Raw genomic sequence first — 13084 nt, 5'->3', positions numbered from 1 at the left:
CTGAGTAACAACAAGCAACAGAGCAGACCATTACTTTGCACTTTGCTGAATAAGAATAATACCGCATGGCATGTGATCCTCCTGCAAGAAGCATTATGTTCTTTCAATTTATATTGTTTCTTTTACAAATTGCTCTAATTCCTGCACAGCACAAGAGTGGTCTAGTAAAGGCTTAGGCCGGCCGGGGTGCATTTGGTAATTATTTGTAAATTATTTCCCAGAGACAGTAATTATGGCACTCACCTCACTGTCTTGCAGCTCTGCTCGGGCTGAGGAATGGAGCTGCTGACGTCACTTCCGGATTTCGTGAAGCTGAAAGCTGGAAGAGACCTGCCTGTCTTTGAATGACAATGCTCCCGCCGGTAGAATCACAGTGATTTTATGGGCGGAAGCTAGTCGGCGTTCTACAGTGCGCCACAAGGTGGGTTTTAACCCGCAAATGAAGCGCCATGGATGCAATCTTGTGATTGCATCGATGTGGTGCTTCTCGTAGTGCACTGCGACCAGCGCCACAGTACACTATGTTAAATTGTTAAATGTTTTTTTTTGTTTTGTTTTTTAAATGTCTTAAAGGGCCTGTTTTTTTTACTTTACACTATGGGAGGGGGGGGGCGGCGGCGCCCCCTATGGACGGGCCGCCACTGCTTGTAGGTATTGCTATCCTATGTTAGGGCTCTTTCACACTAATCAGCTAAAAATGCATGACCATTAAATCCTCAACCATTAAAACTCTTCACAACAGTCAGTTGCACAAATGCATGCTGCATTTTTGATGCATGTTTGGTGCAGAAATGCACCAAAAATGTACCTCCCCATTGAAATGGAAAATGCTGCAATAACGTATCATAAACGCATCCACGGATGCATTTTTGGTGCCTTTTGAGTCACATGTCCTTCACAGGAGGAAAAAACCTGCAAACAAGCATATGCATTTTTAACACGTTTTTGCAACAAAGTAGTGTTCCCTGGCTGGAAGCTTCTACATCCAATAGGATCTCCACATTCTCATTGGCGTGTAGTGTAGCAAACATGTGAATTGAAGCACCACACCACTGCTAATAGGTCCAAAAAACAACTTTATTCCAGTAAGGGTCAGAGGGACAATCAAAATCGTATCCAACACATTTCAGGGGTCCAAAAATACCATCTTCATCATAGCTTGAGATAGAAAGCAATGCATTTGGGAAAGACATTAACTGTACCTTTAACAGTATATTTTCCAGCGTGATCATCTGCACAGATCGTGTCTGCTGCCAGTTTGACATGATATTTAAAGAAGTGGGGATGACTGGACCAGTGAAGGAGAGACGATCTGAGAAGAAACCTTGGTGTTATGGATCTCATTGGTGAGGCTGTTACACTCAGCCTACCCCTATCACTGTATACCAGAAATAAATGTTGTTTTTGGTAGCCTTAACTCTTAAACTGAACCTATTGTGAGATATAAACCTATGTTAATTGTCTTGTTTAGATGGCTAAATTAGGAGTAATATAAGGGCTGGATTACTTACCACTCTAGTCTCAATTCAGTGCATGCCACATAACTAGTCACTTAGTGTTGTAATATTCTGTTGACATAATTGTAGCCCCTGCATGCCTTGCTTTAGATGAACTTTTAGATAGATCAACCTCAAGCAGAAACCAGGTGACTATGACCAATGCGCAGCATTGATCATGTGACCAACTGACTGCCAATGTACCAGAACTTTAGGGAAAGATAAGTATTTCAGAGCTTGCTATACCTTTTTTAACCATCACTCAGGAATGTATAGGTCTATTTTAGGGGAAGCCCTTCCAAAACATTTATATCAATTATCACTGGATACTAGTAATTTTACTCATTGGCTTATTTTCTCCTCCCTCTAATGCTGTTCTGGATTCTAGGTCCTCCTGATGCTCTGGATAATGTAGAGTGATGCAAAGATCAAACAAAGAGATTGAGAGCTCCCCATGAGAGAAGATTAAGGGGTTGTAAAGGTTAGTGTTTTTTCACCTTAATGCATCCTATGCATTAAGGTGAAAAAAAACTTGTCAGTGACCAGCCCCCCCGTTTTACTTACCTGAACCCTCGCACTTGTCCCACAGGGACGCGCCGTCTCTCTGCACCGGGGTTCTCGGCTGTTGACTGGATTGATAGCAGCGCAACCATTGGACGCTCAATGCTGGACTCGAGAGTGCGCCTACAAGGTAACCCCCCAGGAGAGCGCTTCTCCCAGGGGGTTATCTGATGTGGGGAGGAGCCGAGAGAGCCGCTGAGGGACCACAGAAGAGCAGGTTCAGAGCCACTCTGTACAAAACGAGCTGCACAGTGGAGGTAAGTATGATATGTATGTTATTTTTTATTTTTTTTTAACCAAACCTTTAGTGTCACTTTAAGTACAGAGTAAATGCCAGAGTCCCCAAGAGCATTAAGATGGTTGCCAATATCCAAAGTTGAAATATCGGTCTTTGCAGAAATATCAGTTAGTTTTCACACAATCGACATTGAGTCTTATTCATTCTTCTATGCCCACAAGGTGTGGAACATTCACTTCAGGTATACAAGTTCATCTGGTATAATTTTTTCTATCCACGGCATCCCAGGGATAATGCCAGCATGGAAGTCCCGGGAAGTTGCAGGGACTTGTTCCCTTTTATACCCTTTGCAGCTGTTCACTGTTCCCCAACTTATTACTCCGACCTGTAGAAGCAAAAAAGATTTCAAAAAGTTATTGCAAAGTACCTTGAAATGGACATCCTTCTACTCTGCCCTCTTGTATCATGTGATTATTGTATTAAAAAATGAGTGCTTGAATGGTCTTGGAGGCAAAATGCTGTCTGCTTTGTATTCACAATTGTACAAACAAACAAAAATAGTGATCATTTTGAGTTTCCTGAACTGCAGTGTAGTACATTTTTTGACTTCTATACCCGACCCTTCATAGTGAATTTGGCCACAGGGTGAAGAGGAGAGTGAACAACATAAGGAAAATATATGCAAATATTTATCGCTTGGTGCTACCCTCCTAGGCACTGAACCACTAGTGCAATTCCGATAAATACAACTTCTCCCATTGTGAAATGTTTTGATGAATATGTCAAGTTTTAAAAGTACTTCTTAGTTTCCAGGCACTGGCTTCAAAATTGTAAGTAAAAATTGCATTTTGCAAAGTGCCAATGACCAATACTCTCCACCTGCTTGGCCATGAGGTCCTGTATATACTGGGTTGTCTCTTTGACAGCCTGCCATTGCCAGGGATTATGCTGCTACACAGGCAGCAATTTGTTCCCTGTCTGCACACGGAAAAAAAAATTAAGTAACCTTTGCCGGCTACAGCAAGGGTTAGAGTTGGGATTGCTATTAGGAAACTACAACCGCCTTCTACTCATTTTTTTTTTAGAGCTACAATAAATGGACAAGGAAAAGTATTTCGGATAATTCTTTAAAAAAAAAGGAAAAGGGAGCAAAGGGAAAAGGAAAGGGAGAGGGAAAGGAAAGGCAAGGGAAAGGCAAGGGAAAGGAAAGGATCTCATCTCTGACAGTGCTCCTCCAAATCAGAGAGGAGGGCAAGAAAAGGGGAAATGGAAGAGAAAAGAGAACGGTAAAGTATGGATAGGCAAAGGAAATAGGAGCAGAAGGGAGAAGAGGAAAAAGAAAATGGAAAGGAAAAGGGAGCAGAGAGAAGGGGAAAAGAAAAGGGGAGGAGAGGAAAAGGGAAAGAAAAAGGAAAGAAAGGATAGGCTCTCATCTCCAGTGCTCCTCCAAAGAAAAAGGGGAGGGCAAGAAATGGAAGAGAAAAGAAAAGGAGAACAGTAAAGTATGGAAAGGGAAAGGGAAAGGAAAAGGGAGCAGAGAAAAAAGGAAAGGGAAAGAAAGAGAAGCTAAAGGAAAGATCTTATCTCTGACAGTGTTCCTCCAAAGCAAAAGGAAGGGCAAGGAAAAGGGAAATGGAATAGAAAAGAAAAGGAGAATGGTAAAGTATGAAGCTTGCACTACTTTGTAATGTGAACAAGTAAAGGAAAATCACAAAGGAAGAAAAGTTCTTTTGCAGGCATAAAAAATAAAAATACCAAAACACATGGGCAATGCATAATAAATGCGAGAAAGTGAGGCAAGGTAAAGCAAAACAGGTTACAAAACGATGCTGGAAATCGACCCATCATAATTAAGAGATACACAGGGAATGCTTCATATCTGGTGTTCAAAAAGTGCAGAGAAAAATTTTGCAGAATTTTTTTTTCAGGTGTACCAAGACACCCCCACATGTGTCCCCACTCACCAAATCACAATGACACCCAGCTTTTCAGTTTGGGAGTCAATACAGGCTGAGAACGATATCCAGAAAATGACACAGGATAGCAGGTTCACTGATGAGATGATAGAGGATCCTTCATACTCAGCCATACAAAACAGGTACCCAGAAAGGAAGAAAAAAGGGGGACCAATAGTGAAGTATGCTAAGAAAGCAAATTTATTGCGCTTAAAGGGTATACTTACAAAAGTAAGCTAAAAGCAGGCATTGAAATTGTAAGAAGATGCAGCAAATGCCATTAGGAGCATTCCTACGAGACGGAAGTGATGTCAGTGCCAAACGTCAGTCACGTCAATGCATTTCGAAATGCATCTTCTTACAATTTCAATGCCTGTTTTTAGCTTACTTTTGTAAGTATACCCTTTAAGTGCAACAAATTTGCTTTCTTAGCATACTTCACTATTGGTCCCCCTTTTTTCTTCCTTTCTGGGTACCTGTTTTGTATGGCTGATTATTTACGTTGAAGGATCCTCTATCATCTCATCAGTGAATCTTCCATCCTGTGTCATTTTCTGGATATCGTTCTAAGCCTGTATTGACTCCCAGATTGAAAAGCTGTGTGTCATCGTGACACATGTGGGGGGGGTCTTGGTACGCCTGGAAAAAAAGCAAAAAAAACATTTTTCTCTACATTTTTTGCACACCAGATGTGAAGCATTCCCTGCCATTTTGCACATTAGTTGTGAAGCACCTTTTTAGTTTTATATGGACTGTATTTAGTTGTGAAACACTTTTTTTTCCCGTTTATATGGTCTATATGTTTTTTGTCACCTATTATGGGTCTTTGTTTGTGAGCGCTGTATTTATATATTTTGTCAGTATGGTCATGTGTTTCGCACTTTGTGTATAGCAGCTACATTAATTTATTACCACACATTTTTTATATTTAGATTATATATTTTCCCAATAGTTAAAAGATAGGTTTACTGTACCTGGATGTAACGCTTGTTATGTTGTATAATAAGAGGACCCCCAGCATCTCCTGCAAGAGATAAAAATAAGCATTAATAAACTGATGCTAGGTAAGCAGGGTGTATTACTACTATATTGCCTGAAATGGGTACTTTGCCTATTGCCTGCCATATCCAAAATTGAATGCAAGAGTCAATGTATTTTTGTATTGATACATTTTGGATGGGCTGAAAGCACTGAATCTGAATGAATCATTAGGATATGAATCATTAGGATAAATTGTAATGAGTTGCTGTACTTAGAACACTTTATCGAATAAGGCCAGTTGTGTATGACAAACAAGAAAAGCTAAACCAATAGAAGTCAAATGACTTTGAAGAAGAAGGAACTGTGAAAGAGCAAGACACATAAGCTCCAGATTTCTGGAAAGACCTGATAGGCCATGTCCTAGCATGGTGAAAGTTGTCCTTTTAACCAGTGGTTGATGTCACAGCCACTGTGACATCAAATGCAGCCACTGTGCCATATCAAATGCTCCCATTATGCCCCATCAAATACAGCTACTGTGCCCATCTTATGCAGCCACTGTGCTCATCTTATGCAACCACTGTGCTCACCTTATGCAGCTTCACTTTGTCCCATCAAATGCAGCCTCACTGTGTCCCATCAAAGGCAGCCTCACTGTGCCCCATCAAAAGCAGCCTCACTGTGCCCCATCAAAAGCAGCCTCACTGTGCCCCATCAAATGCAGCCTCACTGTGCCCCATCAAATGCAGTCAGCGCTCGTGTGTCCCCTATGGATGGGCCACCACTGCTCTTAACACTTAAACCTCAGGTCCATCCAAAACTCAGTATTGTAAGGTTGCTGGGAATTTCTAACTCTCTATCCCTTTTTTCCCCTCCTGATGTCTCCAAGATAAAGGGGTGGTTAAAACCAGCCATGTCTTCCCAAAAATAAAACATTAGTTTTGGTTGGAGTTAGCAATTAAAGGTAATCAGTCAGGATTGAAATAAGGAAACTTTCACTTTTTACTTGTTTTTTTAAAGGTGCAAGGTCCATGACTGTTATGCTAATGGATGCTTCATTGCTTTGTGGGTCAATGCCCTGGAACAGGCATGTGTACATGAGTTATCTTGACACTTTATATACACATCATTGTTTTAGATCTATGAATTAACACATAGAGGGGTAAGGACTAAGGATCAGGATACAATATCTGACCATTGCACTTTTAAAACCAAGTCAGCAATGGCAGCTCCCTTGTACTATCTTGACAGATTCTTGGGTAGATATGCAAGCATGAAAAAAAATGAAAAAAATTGGTTTAGCAAAGTTATAGATTACCTTTGCAGGTCTGGGGATCCACGGCAGGGTCTAGTCCTCCGGTACACAGGAAATTGTCGGTTACAACATCTTTGATATCTACTACATCTTTAAAGTCTTCCACTTTCTCTGCATCTTTGAGGCAACCTTGTCTCTGTAAATAAGAAATTAGTAGATTAGCATAGAATGAGAAAAAAAATCAGACAGAGGAGAGGCTGACTGTGTTTGTGAGTACTAGGAAAGAGCTGCCAGTTCAAACTGAATTTTGTCTGTTCAGTAGTTCAGCAATCAGCCAAACTAAATGGTCAGTTGTCAGACGTAAACCTCAGTTGCACAGGGAATTAAAGAGGAAGTAAACCCTGATGAGTTTACTTCCTCTTTCATTCCCTGCAAAGGTAAAGCATAATGGACTACTATGCATCACATAGTAGTCCATTATGTGTCACTTACCTGACACAGGAGCCAGCGAAGTCACCGCTGTCCCCTGTAGTCCGGCGCATCCATCTTCTCGTGGGGTCTCGCAGCTCCGCTGCTGTCATTCGGCGAAACCGCGATGACGTCACTCCCGCACATGCGCACGGGAGCTGACACGCGCTGCAGCTCCGTCGTTGAAAATGTCACGCTCAGTGCGCCTGCACGCCGCTGTTTACGACGCATGCGCCGTAGACAGTGGTGCCTGTATTCGGGCAAATATCTCCTAAACCGTATAGGTTTAGGAGATATTTCTTGGACCTACAGGTAAGCCTTAATCTAGGCTTACCTGTAGGTCAAAGTGTGTTGTAGGGTTTACAACCACTTTAAGGGTCGGGGGGAGAATGTGAGTTTTCACTACATGGAGATGTGAACAAGGCCTGACAACTGAGTGTTTCTGTCCACTCACTCCTATGTACTTGTATAAAGATGGCCATACACCATGCAATCTGATTGTACAATTTCCTTTAGATTTACCAGAACTATGGATTAGAGGACACACCTTAACAATCCATTCAATTTGTATCCAATCAGACAGGCCCTTGTATTGCATAGCTGATGGGAGATCTAAAAAGAGATTGTACAATTAGATTGTATAGAGAGTAGGTGGTAGATGGTTTTGTAATGAGGGAGGAGTGGTCCACAGTGGTGAACACACCCTATCAACTCTCTTCTGTGATGCAACAAGGAGGTGAAGGCTTCTGGAGATAACCTAACAGGAAATGAATGCTGATAAAAGCTACAGGAAGTGATGTAATCTGAAAATCTGTTCAAAAATGCAAGTAAACTGACAAGATTCTAAATATCCAGTGGATGAGGTGAGAAAAAAATCTCACGTGGGTTTAGTGCCAGCACTTCGGCAGGTGACTCATAATCCATAACATCCTCTGATGAAAAGTCAAAAAAATCCATGCTTTTCGGTGATCTGTGGCTGGGAGTAAAGATGGCTTCCTCTTCACCCGAGCCCTTGAACTGCAGCTGGACAGATGCATTCCTCCATCCAAGCTTGTACTGTGCAGAAACAGGTTCATCAAGGTCAGTCAACACTCACTGCATCCGCCATAAGAGCTTCCATAGATGCGGGTGGTGGCGGGCAAAGCACACTGTTACTCTGGCCCACTGCCGATACTTCAGCCAGGATTTTAGAGCTGTTGGTTGGTACCTCCTGATAGTCCCAGGTAAAGGGAGCCCAGACCTGCTGAGCAGAGTCTAGCAGCCGTCTGTATGCGATCTCCAGCTCCCACTTCTGAATGGCCAGAAACTCCAAATCTTCCTGTGCCCAGAGCACGTCTGAGATATTCATCATCCGTTCTAAGTACTCCAAGATTTCCTGTCAAAGTCCGGGTCCTTGGACAGCCTCCAGAACAACAGCCCCAAACCACTGTAGCCAAACCCATCGGGCTGTCATCCTTTGTCCACGGGCACATTTAGGCTACATACCAGCAGAAGGCCCTCTAGCTCTCGTCCAACCGCATCTCCACCTGGACCAGCCTGCTTAACTCAGCTGTAACTCCCCCAGTAACAGCATTCGCACTTCGTATTGCGACCAGTATCTTTCCTGGATGAAGGGGAGAATGTTTCCCTGTTGGTGCTGCTCATGGGCTAGCGCTTCCTTCCAGAGTTCCCAGCAGGACCTGCACTGACACTGGTCCCCTGTGCTGTATCCGTATCTCTCGCAACCTCATTCTGAATCGCTCTTCTATGGCGACTGGTATTTGTACCTCTCTGCTTCTGATATCCGGACCTTGGATCCCGGTGGAGATTTGGCTATCCCAGACTGCAGGAAGCATCCCACCACTTGCCACCAAATGTTATGGAACTGCTTGGCACCCTGACTAGGTGCTTCCTTTCACCAAATCCTGCCTTCCAAACCGTTCTGAGGAGACCGGGAGCTAATACCAGCCCTTTTTACCCCAATCATCGTACACAGATAAGACGTGAGGTAAAATCCTAAGGAACTCATTAGAAACTCACACAGAATATATAGCACACAGGTCAGGTGAGCCTGATCAAATTATCGTATGCAAAGGAAATTGTATGCAGAAATATGATTAACAAAACTAAGGGACAACCAACATAAACTATGCTACTATAGCTGATATAATGGTGATATAATTAACTTGAGCTACTTAACTAGTCACTTAAACCAGCCTAGATAGAGGGGACACAATACTAGCAGACAGACAGAAACAATACAAATAATGGAAGAGATCTACTTAGCATAAACACATTATAGCAGGAGGCCCCAGTGGTTTGAGCTGATTACATTAACATCTGCAGTCATTGATGGTTTGAAGCATAATGGCCAAAAATATGGATATGGAACCTCCAGTTCCCAGAGTGCATGTTTTGCGGAGACATGCATCTAAATAAAAAATAAGACCACTCCATTGATTCCCCAGGTATACACCTCCCAATGAATGGTGTTAAATGCCAGGGCCCACAGTCAGTGGGTAAGAGGCTTGCTCCTAGTCCTCTCCAAAAGCCCCCTTTCTGGTTAGATCTGTCATATTTCTATTTATTACGAAAAGATGAACTTATCCTTTAACCCCCCCGGCGGTATTCCTGAGTGTGGCACGGGGGGTGAGATGATCACATCGCTGGATCCTGGAAGAGGTTACCTACCTTGTCCCCGGGATCCCGCATTGTACTCCCGCTGTGTTGTGCGGCTGGATCTTCCGCCTGATGCACTGTGTGCCCTGGCTTAAGATCCCTGCAAGCGTTGCGATGCAGGGGGGTAGAACCGGCAGCAAATTCAAACAGTATAAAACACAAACACACTGATACATTGTAATCCTATTGGATTACATTACTAAATAAAATAAAATTGATCTTAGTTTGCCTCCAGTGCTTTATCCAGTGCCCTTGCCTGCAGTTTTACTGTACTTTCTGTCTGGAGATTTCAGAGCGACCATGGCATCAAAAAAGCGTGCCTCCACCTCAAAAGCGGCATATGATCGGCTGGAATACAGCGACAGTGATACAGAATCGCTTGCAGAATTGAGTGATAGTGATTCATGGGGAAGTTTGTCATCAGGCACGGAAAGCGATTTCAGCGATGATCCTGCGACTGTGCCCAGTGATGTGTGGACTTGGTGCTCGGTTGATTGCGGTACAGAGCACGCAGCACCCCCAAGATTCCCGTTTACTGGAGGTAAGATCACAACCCCTTGGCATACCTCCAACTCTTTTTGACTGATGAGGTTATAGAAAAAATTGTTACAGAGACAAATTGGTACCAGGAGCAACAAGCTGCTACGCATCAGAGGTTTGCAAGGAGCAGAAAGTGGGAACCAGTGACCAAAGAGGACATTTGGAAGTTTCTGGGCCTCATAATTCTTCAGGGAGTGGTGGAGAAGTGGTATTGGACAACCAACAAATTACTAGCCACTCCTTTTTTTTGGCACGGTCATGTCGGAGTACAAATTTTCTCTCATAATTAAAATATTTGTACTTCTCATCCAGCACCAAAACTGAAAAAGATTTGGGAGATATATCAAATTATTCAGAAAAATTTCCAGCAGACCTAGTACCAGATAGAGACATCAGTATTGATAAAAGACAGCTGGATACAGTATATCACGTCTAAGAGAGCACGATTTGGCATAAAATCATTCATGCTCTGTGAATCCAGCACTGGTTACATATGGAATTTGGTCCTTTAAACTGGGAAAGGAACCAAATTCAAGGAAATATTCAGTAATTATGGAATGGCAACCATTCTTACTTTGAGCCATTGCTGAATCAGGGCTACTGTGTAACCACAGATAATTTTTACACTTCTCCAGAACTCTTTGCCCTTGTACACACGGTCGGAGAATCCGTCGGAATGTGTCCTATCGGACCGCGTCGTCGGATAATCCGACTGTGTGTGGTATGCATCGGACTGATTCAGTCGGAATATCCGTCGGACCCAATTTTCCAACATGTGGGAAATATTTCCCGACCAACTGGGCCGATCGGACATACTCCGATCACGTGTAGAGAATTTTGATCAGACCAAGTGCCACTCATGCTCAGATCAAATTCCTACATCAAAGCTATTGGCTACTAGCCTGAATGTAGTCCCATCGTATCTAAATTACGTCATCACATTCTGAAAGATCGGATATTTCGCCAACTTTGTCGGACCGTGTGTATGCAACAGTTTCGGACAAGATCCGACGGGCAAAATCCGACGGATTTGGTTGTGGAAATCTCCGACCGTGTGTACAGGGGCTTTAAGTTTCTTCTAGAGCACAAGACAGATGCATATGGGACCATTAGAGCTAACCGGTGTGACATGCCGCCAACGTTTGGCAATAAAAAGCTCAAGGCAGGAGAAATAGTTGCCTGGCAGAAAGGCAAAATAATGGCACTGAAATAGCAAAAAAGATGTGTGCCTAATGAGTACTATTCACAACACCTCTACTGTCATGGTACACACAAAAGGTGGAAAAGACATAATGAAATCACAAGTCGTGATGGACTACAACAACACCATCGGAGGTGTTAACAGAGCTGACCAGGGCATGACTTTTTATCCAGCCATGAGAAAGCAACAAAAAAAATTACAAAAAAATCTTCAGGCATCTTCTTGAACAGTGCCAGTGGAATGCTTTCATTCTTCTAAAATAAAAGAGTGACAAACCTGTGGTTCATGCGGACTTTGTTTGGAAAGTTGCCAAACTTATATTTCTCAAGCACCAAACACCAACTGTAAATAGATCTGGATGTCGTGCTGCTGGCTTTGTGAACCCAGAATGCCTGACTGGTTGTCACTTTATGGACCACATGGCCCACAAGGATGTGTATGGTTTGCTGCTCTAAGCGTGACAACACTGGAAGGAAAATCAGAAAAGAAACCAGGTTCTACTGTCCTGACTATGACTTCGGACTTTGTGCTGTACCATGTTTTAAAATTTTCCATAACCGGGATGTTTACTGAAGCAATATGACTACTAATATTGCACCCTTGTTTGGCCAAAAAAAAGTCAGTGTATTTAATTATATTATTTACTAAAATATAATAATAATAATAATAATACTTTTTATTCAATACATTATTATTTGTTATTATTTATAGTTATTTATTATATTATAATTTATGATTTTGTGTTTCAAACTTTATCATACCCGAAATGTCTACTAGACTCTGGTTTGGACAGATTTAAGTGAGTTATTCCTAAGAATTACAGGCCTACAATATAAAACGCCAAATTTCCATGCAAAATAATGGTACCGCTTTCAGCACCTAAAATCTTAAATAATCATATCGCCAGAGAGGTTAAGATAAAGGCCTGGTATAAATGAAGGAAACCTCACCAGCTTTGTTTACAAACAGAATGAAGCAGCTGGCAGTGGTCATTTACTGGCAAATGAAACTGCATTTTTTTCCATTGTAAATATCAGTTTTGCAGTAGATCTCTATACACATCATACAAATGTGCCACTTAACAGGCAGGTTCAGGACATCCCCCAGATATTGTATTTAAAGGAATTTTGCAATGTTAATTTTATTTTTTTTAAACATTAGTAACATCTCTGCTCCCCACCTAATTTTATTTTTTTTAACTTTATTTTGCTTTGGTACATGTTCCCCAGGCCTGCGTGTTCACCTCATCAGTGAGTACCCATCCTTTCATAGCAGACTATAACTGCAAACAGAGTAGGATGGGGAACCTTTGGTTTGGAGGCCAACTAGATCTAACTGGGCCTTTCTATGGTAGGGTCAGAATTCTGCAGGCTAAAGAAAGTGTACCACGCAAAGTGTGCCATGGTCCCTCCATAATTGGTTGGCATTGCAAAATCTCTTAGAATAGAAATAGGGGAGCAGCCAATTTTAACTTGTTTTTAAAGGAGTGAGGTTCAATTGGTTGAAAGTGGGTGTTTCTAAAGGCCAAGGTTAGTTGTGAAACACCTTCTCAAATCTTCCAGCATTAGCTTTCTCTGCAACTCTCAGCGTTCAGTCACATGACATCTCAGAGCCACAAAGGAAGTCAGTGCGCTGCACAGGTAGCAGGTAGCTACATAATGCCTGGTAAGCTTCACTGACTGTAGGTCCCTCTCTGATCAAAGTCGGACTAGAGAAATATCTCCACTCAGG

General features: G+C 42.3%; 1 protein-coding gene across 1 annotated transcript in view; it reads right to left on the bottom strand.

The window, feature by feature from the left end:
* Positions 1–1056: 1056 nt before the first annotated feature.
* LOC143983491 (complement factor B-like) overlaps positions 1057–13084 on the bottom strand; it is a 137145-nt gene continuing 125117 nt past the window's right edge. The window contains exons 16-18 of the mRNA XM_077483245.1: positions 6550–6682; positions 5225–5274; positions 1057–2680 (exon numbers count right to left, since the gene is read on the bottom strand). Of these exons, the coding sequence (XP_077339371.1) occupies positions 2528–2680; positions 5225–5274; positions 6550–6682 (336 nt within the window). The 3' untranslated portion in view covers positions 1057–2527. The remainder of the gene's footprint in view (positions 2681–5224; positions 5275–6549; positions 6683–13084) is intronic.

The sequence above is a fragment of the Lithobates pipiens genome, unplaced genomic scaffold (assembly GCF_037356315.1).
Source record: "Lithobates pipiens isolate NorthernLeopardFrog02 unplaced genomic scaffold, aLitPip1_a1.2 Scaffold_1, whole genome shotgun sequence".
NCBI classification, from domain to species: Eukaryota; Metazoa; Chordata; class Amphibia; order Anura; family Ranidae; genus Lithobates; species Lithobates pipiens.
The sequence above is the reverse complement of the archived record's forward strand: the minus strand, read 5'-3'. Positions and strand labels throughout refer to the sequence as shown.